General features: G+C 45.2%; 1 protein-coding gene across 3 annotated transcripts in view; it reads left to right on the top strand.

Moving 5' to 3' along the window:
• Window positions 1-1,450, top strand: part of SYNRG (synergin gamma) — a 98,182-nt gene extending 96,732 nt beyond the window's left edge. For 2 of the 3 annotated variants that reach the window (XM_070735285.1, XM_070735286.1), the window contains one exon: window positions 416-631. In XM_070735285.1, coding sequence (XP_070591386.1) covers window positions 416-547 — 132 coding nt within the window. In that variant the 3' untranslated portion in view covers window positions 548-631. Of the gene's footprint in view, window positions 1-390 lie in introns of all 3 variants that reach the window. The other variant, XM_070735283.1, reaches the window with a different exon arrangement.
• Window positions 1,451-20,922: the final 19,472 nt, after the last annotated feature.

The raw sequence follows: 20,922 nt of genomic DNA on the forward strand, positions 1-20,922 counted from the left end.
CGCAAGAACTGGGTAGTAAGTCACATTTTTTCAGCACCGTTGTAACTTTCGAACAGTTGATAAATCGTTATAAATCGAGGACAACCTGCCTTTCATACAGCATCTCTAGATTCAATTTGGAGCACACCATCGCTGCAATTTGGAAGCCGATTAGACCAGCGTTGTCTAAATCCTTGGCCACTTTTATGGCGTGCGGCCTTCAACTCCCATAATTCTCGCCAATGGTTACCCTAGCTGTGGAATTCTGGTATTTGAAGTTTGCACATCTGGAAGCGGCCACCGTTAGGAAAAACTAGGTTAGGTCCTTTCTCGAGAGCGCCAAAGCAGTCAACCCTTCCTTCCTTCGAGGTCAGTGAGCAAAAACCCACCACCAAGTGTTTCTCACGTCAGTGTTCTCGCTTTCCTTTCTCTCCAGGCCTTCAACTCCGAGACGGACAGCTTCAAGCTTGCTTACGGAGGGCACCAGTACCACGCCAGCTGTGCTAACTTCTGGATCAATTGTGTGGAGCCCAAGCCTCCCGGCCTTCTCCTGCCTGACCTCCTTTAAGCAGACTCTTCTCGGGCAGCCTTTGGTCTTGAACAACGGAGCAATTCCCAGAGGGAACGAGAAAAACTAGGCGCTTGAGAAACCAATGTGAAACGGTGCTGGTGCTTTGGGGCAGGGGTCCCCAACCTTGGCCACTTTAAGACTTGTGGACTTCAACACCCAGAAGTCCAGAAGTCCACAAGTCTTCAACACCCAGAAGTCCACAAGTCTTAAAGTAGTCAAGGTTAGAGACCTCTGCTTTAAGGTGCTTCAAAAAACATTCATCCTAGATTAGCTGTTCTCATATGAAGGGTAAATGCCACTGGTACATTTTTAACCTGCAAGAACCTCACCTTGGCAAGGGTTTGGAGGTACCCCATGTGATATTTTTTGCCGGGCGTTGGATTTTGCACTAAGGCACAAATGCCTCCTTGAGCAGAATTGAACTCATGCCGCCTTTCAGACGTGGCAAAACGCTGCTGCTTTTTTTTTTATCCAAGCCCGTGATAGTTTCCACAAAGGAGTAACTTGGGTTTCAAGCACTTTGCAAGGCCCGAAAGAAGGAGGCTCCATTCGCTTTTTAGCATGCACGCCCTTTTAAAAACCCCAGTAACACCCCCGTCGATTTTCCTTAATTTCCTCCCGAAAAAGAACTTTCTACTTTGTAGGTTTCTTAAAAATCCATCATTGCTCGGCCTAAATGATCCCTTTTTTTAAAGAAACCCCCCCAAAATGCCAATGGACACCTGTGCTAACACACCTTTCCACCCCCATCTGCATCAGTCTCTTCCCCACCTAATCAAGACCTCCGCCCCAGGTTAGGTGAAGAGATCCAGTTATATTTGACCGAATGCAAATTGTCCTTCCGACCTTAAAAACTCTTTTTCCAGAACTGTTGTCTTAGAGTTCTGGCACTTTAGAAAACTAGTTGACGTTTATTCCAATGCCGTCTTTTCAATTGGCCTCATGGTTTTGCAGTAGAAAAAATAGGATGTAGATTGCGGAAGCAGAAAAAATCTTCTACTTCAGGTGTGTGAAACCTTGTCAAACTTGAAAACTTCCGGACTCCGCAACTCCCAGAATTCCCCATCCAGCTGGGGAATTCTGGGAGTTTGAAGTTCAGAAGACTTCAAGCTGAGAAGGTTTGACACCCTCTGTGCCAGTTATATGTTTTATTTTTTTAATGGCATTAACACTTTAATGGCAGAGAGGACATCCCGCAAACCTATTGCATCATTGCATCCATTTCTAAGCAAGAGCTGGTATTTTTATTGCCATTGAGACAGGACTTTTCATCAAAGGGGGCAAGAGAGCTGTTGCAAAACACAACACACAGCCTTTTTTTTTCACCTTCCCTATTTTCAGCTTGTGAGCCACCTCGCACAGCTTGAACGGAGCCTTTTTTTAAAACCTCAGGTTTAATGATGGTAATTATGGTCCTGGACCATGACTCATCCCCCCCCCCCCCCCCCCGATTAGAAATGAGCTTACAGGTTGGAAATGCTTTTGATCCGAGGTGTTGGCCAGAGAGATAAACTCTGCGTCTTTCCTTCTTCTCTATCAGATGTGAAGTCACAGCGGGCAAACTATACGGCGTTCTCTGTTGACCCCAAAACATGCATCGGCCGAGCTCAAACTACTTCAGTTTGCCACTAGGATGTTTTTTTTCCCTCTTCTCTGCGTGGTGGGAGTTTTTTCCCCTCTCCGGGTGGCTTTGAAAGAGCCCTCCCGCAATGTCCCAGGATGGCTTTGCTCCCAATTTGAGAATAGAATTTGCAGAAACAGCCTCGGTGTTATGGTGGCTGGACCTCTTGAGGTGCCAGGGGTCTTTTAGGAGACCCCTGGAATGGTTGACCAGGTGCAAATCTAGGTATGTCCAGTGCAGTGCTTCAGAGGCAAGGCCTGGCAATGAAAGATGTCTCCCCCGTTTCCCACACACACACACATATACATACACACAAACACACACACAGCCCCCACAGGTTATAAAAACAGGAAATGTACGATACTGGGGGTTTTTCCTCTTCCCTCCCTGCTTTCCTCTTTTTCTTTCTTTCTTTCCTTCCTTCTTTCTTTTTCTTTTTTTCTATCTTCCCTCCCTATTTCCTTCCTTCTTTATCCTTCCTTTCCTTCCTTGCCCCTCTTTTCTTTTTCTTTCCTTCTTTCTTTATTCCTTTCCTCTTTTTATTCCTTTCCTTCTTTCTTTCTTTCTTTCTTTCCTTTCTTTCTTTTTTCCTCCCTTTTTCCTTCCTTCTTTGCCCTTCCTTTCTTCCTTTCCTTCCTTGCCCCTCTTTTTCTTTCCTTCTTTCTTGCTTTCCTTTCCTCTTCTCCTTCCTTTCCTATCTTTCTTTCCTTCTTTCTTTCTTTTTTCCTCCCTTTTTCCTTCCTTCTTTGCCCTTCCTTTCTTCCTTTCCTTCCTTGCCCCTCTTTTCCTTTCCTTCTTTCTTGCCTTCCTTTCCTCTTTTCCTTCCTTTCCTCCCTTTCCTTCTTTCTTTCTTTCCTTCTTTCTTTCTTTTTTCCTCCCTTTTTCCATACTTCTTTTCCTTTCCTTTCTTCCATGCCTTCCTTTCCTCTCTTTTCCTTTCCTTCTTTCGTGCCTTCCTTTCCTCTTCTCCTTCCTTTCCTACCTTTTCTTCCTTCCCTTCCTATACTCACCACAAGCCAATCAAGAATCTCTTTCTCCAGTTCATTTCCACGTAGTTGAGTATTGATTGGAGATATAGGATCTCTAAGCCCCTTGGGGTTGGCATTCCGGGTGCAGACTTCTCATCCAACATCTGGGGTCCTCCTCCTGTAGTGGCCAAAGGCCACATTTCCCAAAGCAAAAGGATGCCATCTTTTACATAATAAGAACCCTTATTCTACGAAGGTCCCATCGTTGAGTTTTGCCTCACTTTGATAAATCTATGCAGAGTACGATCAATTTCCCTGCATATAGACCAGTGTTTCTCCACCAGAGCACCTGGACGATGGGTGGACTTCAAGCAAAGCTGGCTGGGGAATTCTGGGAGTTGAAGTCCACCCATCTTTAAGCCCCCAAGATTGAGAGACATTAATGTATTTTTAAAATTTTAAATTAAATTTATAGGCCGCCCTTCTCCTCGCGAACTCAAGGTGGCTTACAATGAAAACATAATACAAAATTTAAAAATACCCCAATACATAATAGCAACACTAAAAGTTATTGCAATAAAGCAATACAAAATCAACACTCATACATACCAGTGGCCCGGAGGTGGAGGACCATTGATTAACCCTGCTGTTGTGTTCACATTTACTGTACACTTGTACTACTTTGGGTGTAACGAAATGTAATAATCGGCGTGTAGCAAAAAGTAAACAAAACAAAAACCCACACTCATAATAAGAACCCTTCAAATGAGGAAATGTCAATTAATTACAAGTTTCAGATCCACAAGACAAATAATCTACAGGGTCTCAAATTTCATTTCGGGTCACACAGACCCAAGCGTAGGAGCAGGGTTAACAACCCCAGGTCTGCCGACATAGGTGTGTTTTAATCGCTTTCCGTAGACCCAAAACGCAAACTTTCTGCAAAATCTTAAAGCAAATCTCTCCTGCCTCCCATGGCCCAAAAAGTCAACCCCCATCCCGTTGGTGATCCACATCACCGCCACACCCCTAGCCACCCTTGGAGACCGAAAATAACAAAGCACTCCCCTGCTGGAATTGATCATCCATCTTTCTAATCAAATTTGGTGACTCAGATCCTTGCTTGGCTCTGTAGGACAAACAGTCCTCCGAAGCTTCTCGCCGCCGAGCCAACCTCCACCCCACCCCTTGAAAGCATTCACCACATCCTGACAGGTTCAAATCAGGTGATCAAGATGGGCCTTCAAGGTTGAGGTGTCTCGGGTTCAGGGGTTGGCAGATTTTAACCAGCTTATATTCCAGCCCAGGGTGGTGGTGGAAATAATAGCTTTATTTATTTATTGCACTTATTACAACTCCTCCTTTCCCCATGAGTTGCAAATGCAATAAATAAATAATTTTTTTCCCCCAGAAGAGTATTTCTTCTGTAACTGAGAAATAGCTAAAGCTGGTTTGAATCGTAGCTGCAACGATCAATAAGGATTTGGTGTTTGATTTTTAGCAAGGACCGAAAATTTCCTCTAGGTCAGAATTTTGTTTTATTTTTCAAGCCTGGGCACTAGCTTCAACTCCCAGAATTCCCCAGCCAGCAGAGCTGGTGGGGGAATTCTGGGAGTTGAAGTCCACCCGTCTTAAAATGCCTTACGTTTGAAAAGCATTAACCCAAGTCAGGGCCTATGTGAACAAAAGAGACAGCAACAAGATTTGGGATGTTCCAGATTGAATTAATAAGACCTGGTTGTGCGAAAGGCCCACACAGGTACTGGCCAGGAGATAAAACCTTCCATGATTCATACCAAAACATCTCCCAAAGAAAAACAAGAATGTAAAAAGAAAAAAGTGATGAATGTAATAGAACAAAACGCCTTCCTTTCTTTCTTTCTTTGGGGAGATTGCAAAAAAAAAACAACCCAACAACCCCATCCTTAAATTTTTCTCTTGCACTGGACCAGGCCACGTCTATTAACGCAGCTTCCCTTGTTCAATTGCTTTGCTAGCCACATACACACACGTACATGCTTCCGCCCCTGTGTCCTTGGAAACTGTATCCAAGGTTACGGTGTTTCCGCAGATTCCATGACGTTTGGCTTTTCTTTCTTTTTTTTGGTGCCTTGCTTCGAATCCAGGTTTGCAGCTGGCTTAGTTCCTTTTGGTTTTGTTTTCAGCATCCCTTGTACTTTTACAAAATTATTTGGCTTAAACACGCACACCTTTTGGGGGCTAGGGGGTTCAAGGAAGCAAAAGACCCCATTGAACTACGGTGAGTGCTTGCTCCCCCCCCCCCTCCCCATTTATGTGTGTCTCCATCAGTTTACAACTTGCATTTAAAACTCCACCGATCATTTCCCTAACTCCATCTTTCTGCACTGTTGTTCCTCAATTTCCGTGACTTGAACTCAGGGGTGGGCTGCTAGCCGGAATGCTAAATTGGGCTCGCCGCCGCGGCTCGCGAGTGCTTGCGGACCCACCGCGATTTTGCTTCTGCACCTGTAAAGGTAGCAAATTCGCAGGTACGCCCATGTTTCGGAGACGTTTTTTTGCTTCCACGCATGCCAAAAACACGGGCGCACCTGCGGCTCCATGCGCTATTTTGCTACCTCCACAGGTGCAGAAGCAAAATCGCACTGGCCCCACAAGCACGCACGAGCCGCCACGGCGAGCCCAATTTGGCGTTCTGGCTGGGGCCCACCCCTGCTTGAACCAAATCCCAAACTAATTCCCGAAATCCGTACCTTGAAAACACGAGTCACATGTGTGTTTGTTGTATCCCAACTTTGGGAGTGGCGGTGAGGGAGAAACAAGCCAGTTTTACGTCTCTGATACATTCCTGGGTTTAAGGACAAGTGTCATATTGGATCACTAGGCTTCCTTCCTGCGGACCTTGAAGGCTAGAAAAGGGGGAACGAATCCTGGTGGCCTGCAGGTCACACAAGGCGCCCGGCTGCTTGTAAATGTAACACATTTCCCGTGCATTGTACACCTTCTTTGCTGATGTCCATCAGGGGTAGGTTCCCCTCAATCTTCTCTACTGGTTTGCATCATGACAAAAATGTGCATTTTGCACAAACGAAGCAAGAACATCCCAATGCACAACAGGCCCCTCTGCAGGAGCCTCTGTGCATGTGAAGAGGGGGGCTTTTTTGGCCAGCAGCGGCAACCAGAGAACCGGTTCGTTGACGTGGCCAGCCGGCCAGCAACATTGGCCAAATTTCTGCCGACAGTACACACGAACTGGTCCAAATACCACCTCTGATGTCAATGCCTTGCGGGGCTTCTAGATGGATCCTGGGATTTCCGTTCTATTTCTTCTGTTGAAGTGCAAGAAGGCGGCCTTACTGACCCTACTAGAAAAACAACTTGAGATTTCCCGCGTTGAAATCCATCAGAGCGAGGAAAGAAACTATAATTCACGGACTCCTCATTCATCTGAAAGTTGGCTTACATTGGGTCCATGAATTCCCCCCTATTTTCTTATACGTTTCGGGGTTTCCAACCCATTGGGTAAATACTGAGCCAAGAGAGAGAAATAAATGTTTCCTTATCCAGCCATGTAACAAATACAGAATTCAGCCCCACTTTAAAAAAAAGAGAGAGCGAGAGAGATAAGAAACCTTAATATACAGGATATTCCCTGTATATCCAGTTCTATGCACTACGGTGCAAATAGCATTGCTGTGCAATTCATGGATGTCTCCCTTCTCCACCTTCCTTAATGCGAATTGAAATAAAGCTGCTATTTGGGTTTGATCTGTAAAGATCAGAGTTTTCTGTGGTTCAGTTTCCTTTTTGATGACATCTTGTGTTTTTTTTAAAAACCCTCGATTGAAAAGAACGGCTGCATCTCAACTCTTCAATTCCTTCGGTGGCTGTCTCCTCGAACAGCCTCCCAAATGGTGTTTGTGGTTGGCATGGTTGTGATGTGGTGTCTCGCTTGACTTTGCTCTGCAGTGGTGTTGGTACTTTTTAACAAAACCCGAGAATGATTGTTTTATTTATAACTATTTACATATATATATATATATATACACACACAGACACATATAAATAAAATAAACACATGCAGAGGGACATACCGTCTCTTTCATAATCTATATGCTGTATTGATTCCTGTTAAATTTTCTGACCCTTAATAAAGTGCTGTTTCCTCTTCTCTTTGTGTCTTTCCCTTCGTCTCCTTCACGGTTGGTGAGTTGCTGGAAGAGAAGTCGATGGTGGCACTTAGCCAAACATAACCTCCTTGGATGGGGGCAATCTGCATCTTGAATACCAGGCGCTGGGATCAAAGAACAAAACGCATGTCCTTTTTCACTCTCAGAAGCAGATGTCCTTGCATTGGGTGTCCAATTTGGGAATTTTGTAGCCCGCGACCAAGCCAGTTGATGTAGTGGCGAAGGTTCAGGTTAGAAACCAGAAGATGAGTTTTAGTCTTGCGTTCCAAGTAACACACCCATCGAAAGTAGAATCCCGGGGCTAGTAGATTCCCCAACAGGTTTATTGGATGCATCAAAACTCGCAAGTTTCCCACAGTTTTAGCCTAATTAAAAGTGCAAAGATTTCCCTCCCCAGATGTTACTGGTCACATTGTCAAATTAAGTAGTTTGGTGGTTCTTGCTCTCCCCAACTGCCACCTGTTGGGATGACCTTGCTTCCCACAAGACTGTTTTTTTTTTTTGCTTTCTCTATTAGTGGGTTATCTAACCCCTCCCTTCCCAGAGTTCAGGGCAACTATGAAGCTTCAGAAAATGGCTTCGGCCAGGTTGGCTTCAGAGTTAACACCTTGTGCATGAGGCCAGCTGCAAGTTTGATTTAGACTTACACAACTCCTGCGCAGCTGGTCACGGATCCCAAGGATTGAGAGACAGTTGTGGTGCGATATAAATCTGCACCTGCCACCCATATCCGATAGCGAGGAAGTTGGAGAAGATTTGGTGTCTGAGGCTGAAAGCCAATCAGGGCCTTCTGCACCTCCCGAGGTGCACATGAATGATTCAGGAGAAGAGAAGGTGCCTCTTCTTGATGCTAGGGTACGCAGGGCTGCTAGAAGGCAGGAGTGGCTAAGCAAGAGGAGGTCTCTCCGTGAATAGATCTGTAGAACAATTGGCCACGCCCTTAGACTATTTAAGGCTTAGCCATGTGATGCTTCAGGGCGGAAGACAACTTTGTTTTGTTTCAGTTCAGCTCTCTCTGTCTTGGACATTCTTGTTCAAATTATGAATTACAAACTGGCAATTTTGGGTAATGACATCCAGGCTGCCTGCCAAGCTATGGTAAGTTTCAGAAAAAGGAGATCGCTTTGATTAAAGTAATGATCTATTTGTTTTGGTTTGTGCTTGGACTCTGGCCAGTAGTTAGGACTCTAATGAGCAGCTGTCTCAGGCAAACCTATCTCTGATTTCCTGAACTTTTAAAAACCAAACCCCACTGCTAAGGAAAGATTAAGCATAACAATTTGATGTTTTAAATCAGTGTGTGTGTGCATATTTCTTGGGGGGTTCGTCGCTGGGACAGAACAAAAGCTAGGGCTAATTTTATTATTTTATTTTATTTATTATTTATTTTATTTGTCCAATACACAATAAGGGTTTTAGTGGGTATATATCTATATACACATAGTAAAATACATGATGAAGCTCATAGTAAAATATATCTAAGAAATAATAGAAAAGAAGTTATAGTAATAGAACATATCAATGAAAGAATAGAAGAAGAGATATAGGAAGAGAAGAAAGGTATAGGAGATATAGGAGAGCAATAGGACAGGGGACAGAAGGCACTCTAGTGCACTTGTACTCGCCCCTTACTAACCTCTTAGGAATCTGGATAGGTCAACCGTAGATAATCCAAGGGTAAAGTGTTGAGGGTTTGGGGATGACACTATGGAGTCTAGTAATGAGTTCCATGCTTCGACAACTCGGTTACTGAAGTCATATTTTTTACAGTCAAGTTTGGAGCAGTTAATATTAAGTTTAAATCTGTTGTGTGCTCTTGTGTTGTTGTGGTTGAAGCTGAAGTAGTTGCCGACAGGCAGGACGTTGCAGCATATGATCTTGTGGGCAATACTTAGATCTTGTTTAAGGCGTCTTAGTTCTAAGCTTTCTAGGCCCAGGATTGAAAGTCTAGTCTCGTAGGGTATTCTATTTCGAGTGGAGGAGTGAAGGCCTCTTCTGGTGAAGTATCTTTGGACCTTTTCAAGGGTGTTGATGTCTGAGATGCGATATGGGTTCCAAACAAATGAGCTGTATTCGAGGATGGGTCTGGCAAAAGTTTTGTAAGCTCTGGTAAGTAGTGTGAGATTGCCGGAGCAGAAGCTACGTAGGATTAGGGTAGGTCTAAATTTTTCAGGGTAGGTCTTAATTTTGGGGAAATAGGGTAGTATGGAAGTGATTTTAAGAATGCCAGATATCTGTAGTTGCTTATTTATCCTTTCCTGGAAGTTATAAACAGTCTATAAAGCCCTACATGGCATAGGACCAGACTATTTATGGGACCGTCTCCTGCCGCATAATTCAGAGACCAATAACATCACACAGGATGGGCCTTCTCCAGGTCCTGTCAACTAAGCAATGCTGGTTGATGGGACTGCAGGAGAGGGCCTTATCTGTGGCTGCCCGGGCTCTGTGGAATCAACTCACCACCACCACCAATGTCCGTACTGCTCCCACCCTACTGGCCTTCCAAAGCTGTGAAGACCTGGCTTGGCCGGCAGGCCTGAGGGCCATGAATACTGACATCAGTCACAGCCGAGTTGTGTTAAATGGCATGCATGTGTATTTTTCACTGGATTATCTGCTTTGTGGCTTTTTATAAATGGGGGTTTATTGGTTTAGTAATTATTATTTGACTTCTTCTTTATGTTCTGCCGGGCTCTCTGGTAGGAGCCTCCCGAAAATTCAAGGGTACAAATTTCAGACACACACACGTTTGAAAATTCAAAACAATGTTCTTTATCACAAAATTCAAAATAAACTAAGCACTCTTTTTGTATTGCAAAGAGCACTCGTCCCAAAACAACCAGGTAGTACAATTTCCCTTAAGCAGTCATTAAGTACTTAGCTAGCAGCTGTGAAGAAACTTCACACCCCTTCTTCTTCCAACGAAGTAAGACACCCACACACACACGTTGCTCTGCTTTGGTTTCAAAGGCGTGAAAAATCAACAAAGTCCAGAAAACAGCAACACACGATTCCTGAAGAACTGCGATCAGATACTCTTTCACAAGGGCCAAACCCACCTGCTGCTATTTATAGCAGCAGCCCTAATTACTGGAGCCCCACCCAACCACAGGTGGCCTCATTTTCTCTTGTAATAATCCTTCAGTTGTTGTCTCCTATGCATCACTCTACGCATGCGTGGATGTGTCATTAATTCTTGTTCAGAATCCAAAGATGATACAGATGATTGATCTCCTCCTGGGCTGTCTGCCAAACTCCCCTCTTCCCTGTCACTCACGCTTCCTTGGTCAGAGGAGGCTTCGTCGGCAGATTCCATCGGGAGCAAAACAGGCCTGCGGCATGTGGATGTCTCCCCCACATCCCCCCACACATTCCTAGGAGCAGGAGCTGGGCCAGAGCTAACCACAACATTTTATTGTATTTTTTTTATATTGCCGTAAGCTGCCCTAAGTCCTATTGGGATTGGGTGGCATAGAAGTCGAATTAAACAAAATAAAATAAGTCTGTAAGTTTAGAGCAGTGTTTCTGAATCTTGGCAACTTGAAGATGTGTGGACTTCAACTCCCAGAATTCCCCAGCCAGCGTGGAATTCTGGGAGTTGAAGTCCAGACTTCTTCGAGCTGCCAAGGTTGAGAAACGCCACTCGGAGCAAAATAAATGCCGTTTTGAACCTTTCATCACCTCTCACTCAGCCTGCAAGCTTTGATACACGATAATAAAAGATTAAAAGCAGATTGGCAGGCTATAATGCAAATCCAAAGAGTTTCATAGCTGGCACTGCCCAAGTGTTGACAGCAGCAAGCGGGAATAGAGAGAAACAGGAATCTGCAACCCACAGCCAAACATTTGGGCTTACAATGCCCTTGCTCAGTAGGTGGTTTTCCTCAACTCCAATTACTGATAAAGTAGCAAATCTAGCAGCTGCATTCACTCACCATGCTTAAATGGGTTAGTGTTCATCTTAGGTGGTTGTTTTGTCATTCAGTTGTGTGAATGCAGTCTGTTTATTGTTCGATCTCTTGCATAACTCCCCCTAGAAACAATTTAATTCTGTTCCCAACTTAGTGTTTCGAAAGAACCTGGCCAATCTCTGCTCTTACGGCGCACAACATACATAGTGTTGATCCTCAAGTCAAGTGTATAAAGGTGGTTTCTGTTGTGTTTGTTTAAAAATATTCGCAGAAAATCTGCGATTGGTTAAGACGCGGCTATTCAGAAAATAGCCGCGAAAGTTAAATGTGTGTCAGTTGGTAAAAGCCCGCGTTAAAAAAGAGTATAAAAGGGCAACGGGTTAGCCGTTGCCCTCATTCCGGCGATTCTACCGTTCCAGTGTTTGTATTCTCTCTTGCCATGAATAAAACAGTTTGATTTAAGACTACCGGAGTCCAGACTTTTCAGTGGCGACGAGGAGGTCGAACTCCCGCTAACGCAGCCATGAACTCGGCCATGGCTCCACCGCCGCCCGTATTTAACTCCGAGACGGAAGCTTGGACCTCGTATATGTCCAAATTTACATTTTTCTTGAAAGCGAGCAATCTACATGACGCCGATGACGAGAGGAAGAAAGCTATATTCCTCGCTTATTGCGGCACAGAAGTCTACAGCCTAGCCTCTACACTCGTTGACCCAGACACCCTGGAAACCGTCGCATGGTCAACTCTACAAGCAAAACTTGCCGCCCATTATCAGCCGACGACTCCTGTCCGCGTATACCGCCATCAATTCGCTCAGATGAGGCAAGCGGACGGAGAATCCACCAACGATTTTATAACTCGCCTACGCGCACTCCTCCCGAAGTGCAAATACAAGGATCCAGAGGAACAGCTCATGGACCGCCTTATTTTCGGTCTAACCAATATCACGCTCCAGAAGAAATACTTAGTTGATGAGGATGCCTCTCTCCAAGACATTCTTAAGGCAGCAAAAGCCTCCGAGGTATCTGAAACATCTGTTGCCGAAATTAAACGCGCAACCTCAACCGTTCATCACATTCCTGATGAATCACCTTGGCACGCCTGCCCTTCTGATGAAAAACACTCAGAATCCGCTACTCCAGACGACACCTGTCTCCAAATCCGAAGAGCCTCCGACCACGACGCCAAAGAAGCCTCCCGTGCAGACAGATGTGCCGGCTGCAACGGAAACCACCCTCGTTTTCGCTGCCATTTCAAGGACGCCTACTGCCGCCGTTGCCAGCGCCGCGGCCACATCGCCGAAGTCTGCCGCGCCGCCAACCCAACTCCAGCAACTCAACAAAACCAACGACCCTATTTTGCACCGAGGAATCGACGACCACCGTTTTCGCGCAACGTTTCCCGCCCGGCTGACAACTCGCCCTCTTCTAACCAACGAGGTAACTCCCCTTCTTCCGTAAACTGCAATTTTCCCGCTGCGGAAAACAAGCTATTTGTTTCTCTTTTCCTCAACGGCCACCCCTGCCAAATGGAATTAGACACCGGGTCCAGACATTCCATAATGCCTTGGGAAAAACTTAAATTATATTTACCTCGTGTTAAACAAACTGACTTGCAACCGTGGGAACCGGGTTTGAGTGACTTTCAGGGCCATTCAATTCCAGTGTTAGGATGCTTAAATGTTCCTATTGCGTTTAAAAAATTTCAAGGGTTTTTACCTCTGTTAGTAGTTGACGGTCCTAAACACTCATTACTGGGACTTCGTTGGTTACAACCTTTAGGTATTGAAATTTCAGGGGTTAACAATATATGTGACTCTTTTGACCCAAATGATTTATTGAAAGAATTTCCCGAAGTTTTCTCTAGCACTCTGGGTAAATATACAGGCAGCCCCATTTCGTTTAATTTGGACCCAAATATTTCGCCCATCCGATTAAAGCCCCGCAGAATCCCCATTCCACTTTTGCCTAAAGTGGATGAACAATTGGACAAATTAATAGCTCAGGGCATTTTAGTTCCCACTGACCACGCTAAATGGGAAACTCCTATTGTAACGCCCGTTAAGCCGGATGGCTCTATTAGAATTTGCGCAGATTATAAAGCCACGATTAATAAAGCGCTACAGCATAATGCCTATCCAATCCCAGTAGTGCAACAACTCTTGCACACCTTAGGAAATGGGTCCATCTTCGCGAAGTTGGACCTGGCACAGGCATATCAACAGCTCACCGTAGATCAAGACACCTCTGAAGCCCAAACAATCGTAACTCATAGGGGTGCCTTTAAATGCACCCGGCTCCAGTTTGGAGTCTCTACCGCCCCAGGTATCTTTCAGGGTTTGATGGAACGCATTTTAAATAATATTCCTGGGGTCGTTCCATATTTCGACGACGTATTAATATCTGCCACATCCAAATCTGAGTTATGGGACAGAATCAGGCGCGTTTTGACCAAATTTAAAGAAACAGGACTCCATTTGAAAGCAGACAAATGTTCTTGGGCTGTGCCCAAAGTTGAATTCTTGGGGTTTACAATAGATCGTTTTGGGATTCACCCCACAAATGACAAAGTTGATGCCATAAGAAATGCCCCCACCCCTTCAGATAAGACAGATTTACAAGCATTCCTAGGACTCCTTAACTTTTATTCCGTCTTTCTTAAACAGAAAGCGACGGTGGCAGAACCGCTTCATAACCTCCTAAAGAAAGACTCTGCCTGGACGTGGGGACCAAAAGAACAAGCCGCTTTCCAAGCAGTAAAAAATTTACTTTCCTCCAATAGTGTCCTAGTGCAATATAATGTAGCTATGCCCTTATCCCTAACCTGCGACGCTTCACCGTTCGGCATAGGAGCCGTCCTCAGCCATAACTTTCCGGACGGCACAGAAGCCCCAATAGCCTATTATTCTAAAACTCTTTCGGCAGCTGAAAGGAATTACTCCCAGCTCGACAAGGAGGCGTTAGCCCTTGTCGCTGGAGTTAAACGTTTTCATTATTACCTTTGTGGTCGGCCCTTTACGTTAATCACCGACCATAAACCGCTTTTAGGCATTTTGGCGGGAAACAAACAAACTCCCGCCTTTCTTTCTCCTCGCATGACTCGCTGGACTATTTTTCTAGCCGCTTACAATTATACATTAATCCACAGGGGGGGGAAAGACATAGGAAATGCTGATGCATTAAGCAGGTGCCCCCAAACAGAATTAGTCAATGATCCAGCCCCTGCCTCAAGCGTTTTATTAATTGAATCTAGTAAACAAACGTTATTAACAGCAACAGAAATAGCCAATCAGACACAAGCAGATCCAATTTTGAAATTTATTAAACAATGGATATTAAAGGGATGGCCAATTGAACAACAACCAAACCAATTTCAACCTTTTAAGAATAGACAGCTTGAATTAAATGTGTTAAAAGATTGTATATTGTGGGGAGACAGGGTTGTTATTCCAAAAGCCTTACAGAAGCAAGCATTGCAGTTATTGCATATAGGTCACCCAGGAATAGTCAAAATGAAAACTATTGCCAGAAGTCATTTATGGTGGCCAGGGTTGGACAAGGACATAGAGTCATGGGTGGGTGGTTGTATACCCTGCCAGAGAACAAGACCCAACCCACCAAAAGTTACACCATCAGAGTGGCCAACACCAAGAGGGCCCTGGTCTAGAATACATATTGACTTTGCAGGACCAATCAGGGGCCAATCCTTTTTACTGGTTGTGGATGCATACTCCAAGTGGCTGGAAATTGAACTCATGGCATCCACAACTACTAGTGCAACTATAAAGGCATTAAGGAAAATGTTTGCCACACATGGTATTCCAGATATTTTAGTATCTGACAACGGGCCTCAGTTAACAGCCCGTCAAATGGAACTATTTCTTGCAGACCAGGGCATAAAACATGTGCTCACTCCACCTCATTTTGCCCAAGCTAATGGGCAAGCAGAACGAATGGTTAGAACCACAAAGGAAGCATTAAACAAAGCACCACTAGGAGATTGGCAACAACAAATTGATGAATTTTTAACCATTCAGCATATTACGCCGTCAGCGTCAACAAACAAAAGCCCGGCAGAACTTTTAATGGGCAGAAACCTTCGTTCTAAATTAGACAGAATTCACCCAAATTACCAGAATGACCAAAAAGAAATAAAAATACAAAGTGAGAGACAGTTTAACATCGGGGATTTAATTTATGCCAAAGACTATGATTCAAACGATAAATGGAAAGATGGCACAGTATTGGATAAAACAGGTTTAAAAACATACGTTGTAATATTAACAGATGGGCGCAGTTGGCATCGGCATGTCGACCAACTACGCAAAAGAATGAAGACTAACCCAGACATTTTACCTACTGTAGACAAACCAATAGAGGACTTACCAGAACCACCTCGAGACTCCAGCGATGGCTACTTGTTGCCCCTGGCGGCCGGCGAAGATCAAAATGCATCATCGCAACCAGGCCCGTCAGAGACTAGCCTTAGCGGAGCAACGGAGCCAGCCGTCCAGGCAAGCAGCTCCCAGCAAAATGAACTGCGCAGGTCCCAGAGATCTGTGAAACCACCAATCCGCTTGCAGGACTATGTGACGTGGATTAACACGTAATCATGGTCTCAGCCGAAGAGGGAGGGGTGTTGTGTTTGTTTAAAAATATTCGCAGAAAATCTGCGATTGGTTAAGACGCGGCTATTCAGAAAATAGCCGCGAAAGTTAAATGTGTGTCAGTTGGTAAAAGCCCGCGTTAAAAAAGAGTATAAAAGGGCAACGGGTTAGCCGTTGCCCTCATTCCGGCGATTCTACCGTTCCAGTGTTTGTATTCTCTCTTGCCATGAATAAAACAGTTTGATTTAAGACTACCGGAGTCCAGACTTTTCAGTTTCTTTTTCCAATTTGGACAGGGAGTCATTGCTCACAGTCACTCATGCCCTTATCACCTTGAGGTTTGATTACTGCAACGCTCTCTACATGGGGCTACCTTTGAAAAGTGTTTGGAAACTCCAGATGGTGCAGAACACGGCCGCGAGAGCCATCGTGGGGCTTCCCAGATTCGCCCACGTATCTACAACACTCCATGGCCTGCACTGGCTGCCGATTGATTTCCGGTCACAATTCAAAGTGTTGGTTATGACCTTTAAAGCCCTACATGGCATTGGACCAGAGTACCTCTGGAACCGCCTGCTACTGCATGAATCCCAGCGACCGATAAGGTCCCACAGAGTTGGCCTTCTCCGGGTCCCGTCGATTAAACAATGTCATCTGGCAGGCCCCAGGGGAAGAGCCTTCTCTGTGGCGGCCCCGGCCCTCTGGAATCAACTCCCCCCAGAGATTAGAATTGCTCCCACCCTCCTCATCTTCCGTAAACTACTCAAGACCCATCTATACTGCCAGGCATGGGGGATTTGAGACATCTTTCCCCCAGGCTCCTTATAATTTATGTTTGGTATGTATGTGTTGTTTGGTTTTTAATTATAATAGGGTTTTCAGTTATTTTTAATATTAGATTTGTGCCATTATAATATTGTTTTTATTATTGTTGTGAGCCGCCCCGAGTCTTTGGAGAGGGGCGGCATACAAATCTAATAAATTGAATTGAATTGAATTGAATGGGGCTACCTCTGAAGAGTTTTCGGAAACTTCAAATCGTGCAGAATGCAGCCGCGAGAGCTATCGTGGGCCTTCCTAGATTCGCCCACACTCCACGGCCTGCACTGGCTGCTGATTAGTTTCCAGTCACAATTCAAAGTGTTGGTAATGACCTATAAAGCTCTACATGGCATCGGACCAGAATACCTTCAGGACCGTCTTCTGCCGAACGAATCCCAGCGGCCGATTAGGTCCCACAGAATTGGCCTTCTCCGGGTCCCATCGACTAAACAATGCCGTCTGGCGGACCCCAGGGGAAAAGCCTTTTCTGTGGCAGCTCTGGCCCTCTGGAACCAACTCCCCCCGGAGATTAGAACCTCCCCCACCCTCCTTGCCTTTTATAAGTTGCTGCAAACTCACCATGTCGCTAGGCATGGGATAATTGAGGTATCCTCTTGCTAACATGGTTTCTGTATGGTATGATTGAGATGTATGGTTATTTTAATGATATGGGTTTTTAGATGTCTTTTTAAGTATTGGATTTGTTTACATTGTTCACTATTGTTGTGAGCCGCTCCGACTCTTCAGAGAGGGGCGGCATACAAATCTAATAAATTATTATTATTATTATTATTATTATTATTATTATTATTATTATTATTTATTGGATTTGTATGCCGCCCCACTCCGCAGACTCGGGGCGTCTAACAACAGTGGTAAAACAACATGAACAATCCAATTGATAAAAACAACTAAAAAACCCTTATTATAAAAAAAAACCCCAAACATACACACAAACATACCATGCATAACTTGTTGTAGCCTAGGGGGAAAGGATAACTTAACTCCCCCATGCCTGGCGACAAAGGTGGGTCTTAAGTAATTTGCGAAAGACAAGGAGGGTGGGGGGCATTCTAATCTCTGGGGGGAGTTGGTTCCAGAGGGCCGGGGCCGCCACAGAGAAGGCTCTTCCCCTGGGGCCCGCCAAACAACATTGTTTGGTCGACGGGACCCGGAGAAGGCCAACTCTGTGGGACCTTATCGGCCGCTGGGATTCGTGCGGTAGAAGGCGGTTCCGGATGTATTCTGGCCCAATGCCATGTAGGGCTTTAAAGGTCATTACCAACACTTTGAATTGTGACCGGAAACTGATCGGCAGCCAGTGCAGGCCGCGGAGTGTTGCAGAAACGTTATTATTATCCTGTTCCATCTGGCCATTTTAACTTTTTAAACTACGTTTTTTAACTACGTATATATTGGAACAGTGATGGCGAACCTGTGGCACAGGTGCCATAGGTGGCACACAGAGTCATATCTGCTGGCACGTGAACTGTTACCCTAGCTCAGCTCCAGCATGCATGTGCATGTGTGCACCGGCCAGCTGATTTTTGGCTTGGGTGGTGGAAGAGGCTGTTTTTGACCTCTTCAGTCTTCACGGAAGCCTCTGGAGCCTGAGGAGGGTGAAACATAGGCCCACTGGGCCCACCGAAAGTCAGGAAGTGGGGGAGGGGGTTATGCACACATGCACAGGAGCAGGGCAGCACAGGAGGATCACGTGTGCATGCGCAGGGAGGCGGAGCACATGGGGGACATTAGATTACAGGTGTGGGCATGCTTTTGGCACTCAAGAGAAAAAAGGTTCACCATCACTGGTGTAGGATCCCCTGCTTGAGGCGGAAGTTGAACCGGGGCGGATTACACTGCGCACGCAGCTTTAGGTGTCTTGCGTACGTACATACATGTACCAGTGTGGTTTTGCTTCTGCGCAAAATCTCACAAGGGGGTTGCGGGCGTATGAGATTTCAGCCAATTTTTGTTCCCGTGCATCCCGAGAAGCAACCCCCCCCCAAAAAAATCTCATGCATTTGCGCGTCCCCCATGGGATTTGGCTTCCTGTGCATGCGCATTGGGACATGCGCGCACACAAGACACCTGAAGCTGTGTGCACAGCTCAATGTTTGCTACCAGTGCAGTGTATTTTACTGTTCCGGGATCTCCAAGGTCCCCTCTATTATTTTGTTAATTAATTATAACATACCCTGTTTCCCCGAAAATAAGACAGCGTCTTATATTAATTTTTGCTCCCAAAGATGTGCTACGTCTTATTTTCAGGGGATGTCTTTTTTTTTCCCAATGAAGAAGAATTCACATTTATTGCTGAACAAAAAAAAATGAACATTTATTATATACTGTACAGTAGTTGTCATCACAAACCAGCATAACCAGACAAACTGTGAATCCTATCAAGAATTTCTTACTACTACTGTACCATTATGTACTATGACCGTGTTGTATTTGTTTTAAATCTGATCGATGGAGCTTTGTGGGATGCAATTTATGGACAGCAGTGTGATATAGGTTCGGTTCGGGAATGCTATGAAACAAAATCTCTCCTATGTCTTACTTTCGGGGGATGCCTTATATTAGGCAATTTGCACTGAAAGATGTTGAAAGAAAATGCAGGGTGTCCTGCATAAGCCACACCCACAGTGTGGTAGTAAACATTTTGGTAGCCCTTCACTGGGTAAAACTCACTTAACAACTGTCTTGATCAGCAACAGAAATTTTGGGGATCAATTTTGGTCATAAGTTGAAGACTGTTCCTATGATTCTGCACCTGAACAGTTCACAAATATTTTAGACTTAAAATATGTTAATATACAGTAGTACCTCATCATACGAACTTAATTGGTTCCAGGAGGAGGTTCGTAAGGTGAAACGTTCGTAAGATGAAACAATGTTTCCCATAGGAATCAATGTAAAAGCAAATAATGCGTGCAAATCCTTCAGGAAAATCCCAAACTTTAGAAGGGAGGCGAACAGAAGGCAGGGAGGAGCAGCTAAAGGGGGCGGGTGGAAGAAGCAAGGCTAGGCTAAAGGGTGAGTGGGAAGGAAGAAAGGCAAGGGGGGCGCCCCTCCCTTTTCTTTCTTCAAAAGACACCCTTTCAGTGCCTTTGCAAGCACGTTGTTCTCTGCAAAACCTTTCCTCCTCCAAGCCGCCCCTCCCTTTTCTTTCTTCAAAAGACACCCTTTCAGTGCCTTTGCAAGCACGTTGTTCTCTGCAAAATATTTCCTCCTCCAAGCCGTCCCTCCCTTTTCTTTCTTCAAAAGACACCGTTTCAGTGCCTCTGCAAGCAAGCTGTTCTCTGCAAAATCTTTCCTCCTCCAAGCCACCCCTCCCTTTTCTTTCTTCAAAAGACACCCTTTCAGTGCCTTTGCAAGCACGTTGTTCTCTGCAAAATCTTTCCTCCTCCAAGCCGCCCCTCCCTTTCTTCAAAATAAGCAGGGGGGGGAAGAAACCCCTTCATCCCAGCAGCAGCTGCTTGGGTTCGCAAGGTGAAAATAGTTCGGAAGAAGAGGCAAAAAAATTTTAAACACCGGGTTTGTATCTTCAAAAGTTCGGTTGAAGAGGCGTTCGTAAGATGAGGTACCACAGTATTTCTTTAAAAAAAAAAATCCCTAATGTAAATGCAGGAATGGTGTTCTGTCTGGGTTCCCCCAGACGTCAACACCAACTAAAAAGAGTAGCCAGACACGCTGGTAAAAAGCAAAGTCATTTTATATCTTTGAAAACAAACACAGATAACAAAAACTGTTCTTACAAACTGGAATGCTATGAAGCTTCACAGAAGAGTCACGACGGCCAGACAATACAACAGGCTTCTTGCTGGCACACACACCACTGTAGATAATAAAACCCACGCCTCCCCCAAGTTTTCAGCCTTCGAGGCCACAAGCCAGAATCAGAGACACCAAGGATCGAAGCAAGGTCACAGGACTCCCAAAAGATAACTCTCCACAATACAGGAAGGGCGGGCCTGCCTTTTCAACCTTTCTGAGGAGAACCACACCCAAACCCAGCTGTTGCCTATTAGGGATGGAAATACCTGGCTAATTGTCCCCTTCATTGTGCTGCCCTTCTCTGCCTCATATCTATGATGGCTTGTGCGTTCTCATCTAATGACTCCAGGCTACTCGCTGGGGAGAGCTCCCCCCCGGGGGTCTCAGGCTGTTCTCCCTCCTCCTCATCCTGACATTCCTCTTCCCCATCTGCCTGGTCCTCCTCCTCCTCCTGTTCCTCGTCCTCCCCCTCTGAGCATGGAGCCGGCA

The sequence above is a fragment of the Erythrolamprus reginae genome, chromosome 1 (genome assembly GCF_031021105.1).
Source record: "Erythrolamprus reginae isolate rEryReg1 chromosome 1, rEryReg1.hap1, whole genome shotgun sequence".
Classification (NCBI taxonomy): domain Eukaryota; kingdom Metazoa; phylum Chordata; class Lepidosauria; order Squamata; family Dipsadidae; genus Erythrolamprus; species Erythrolamprus reginae.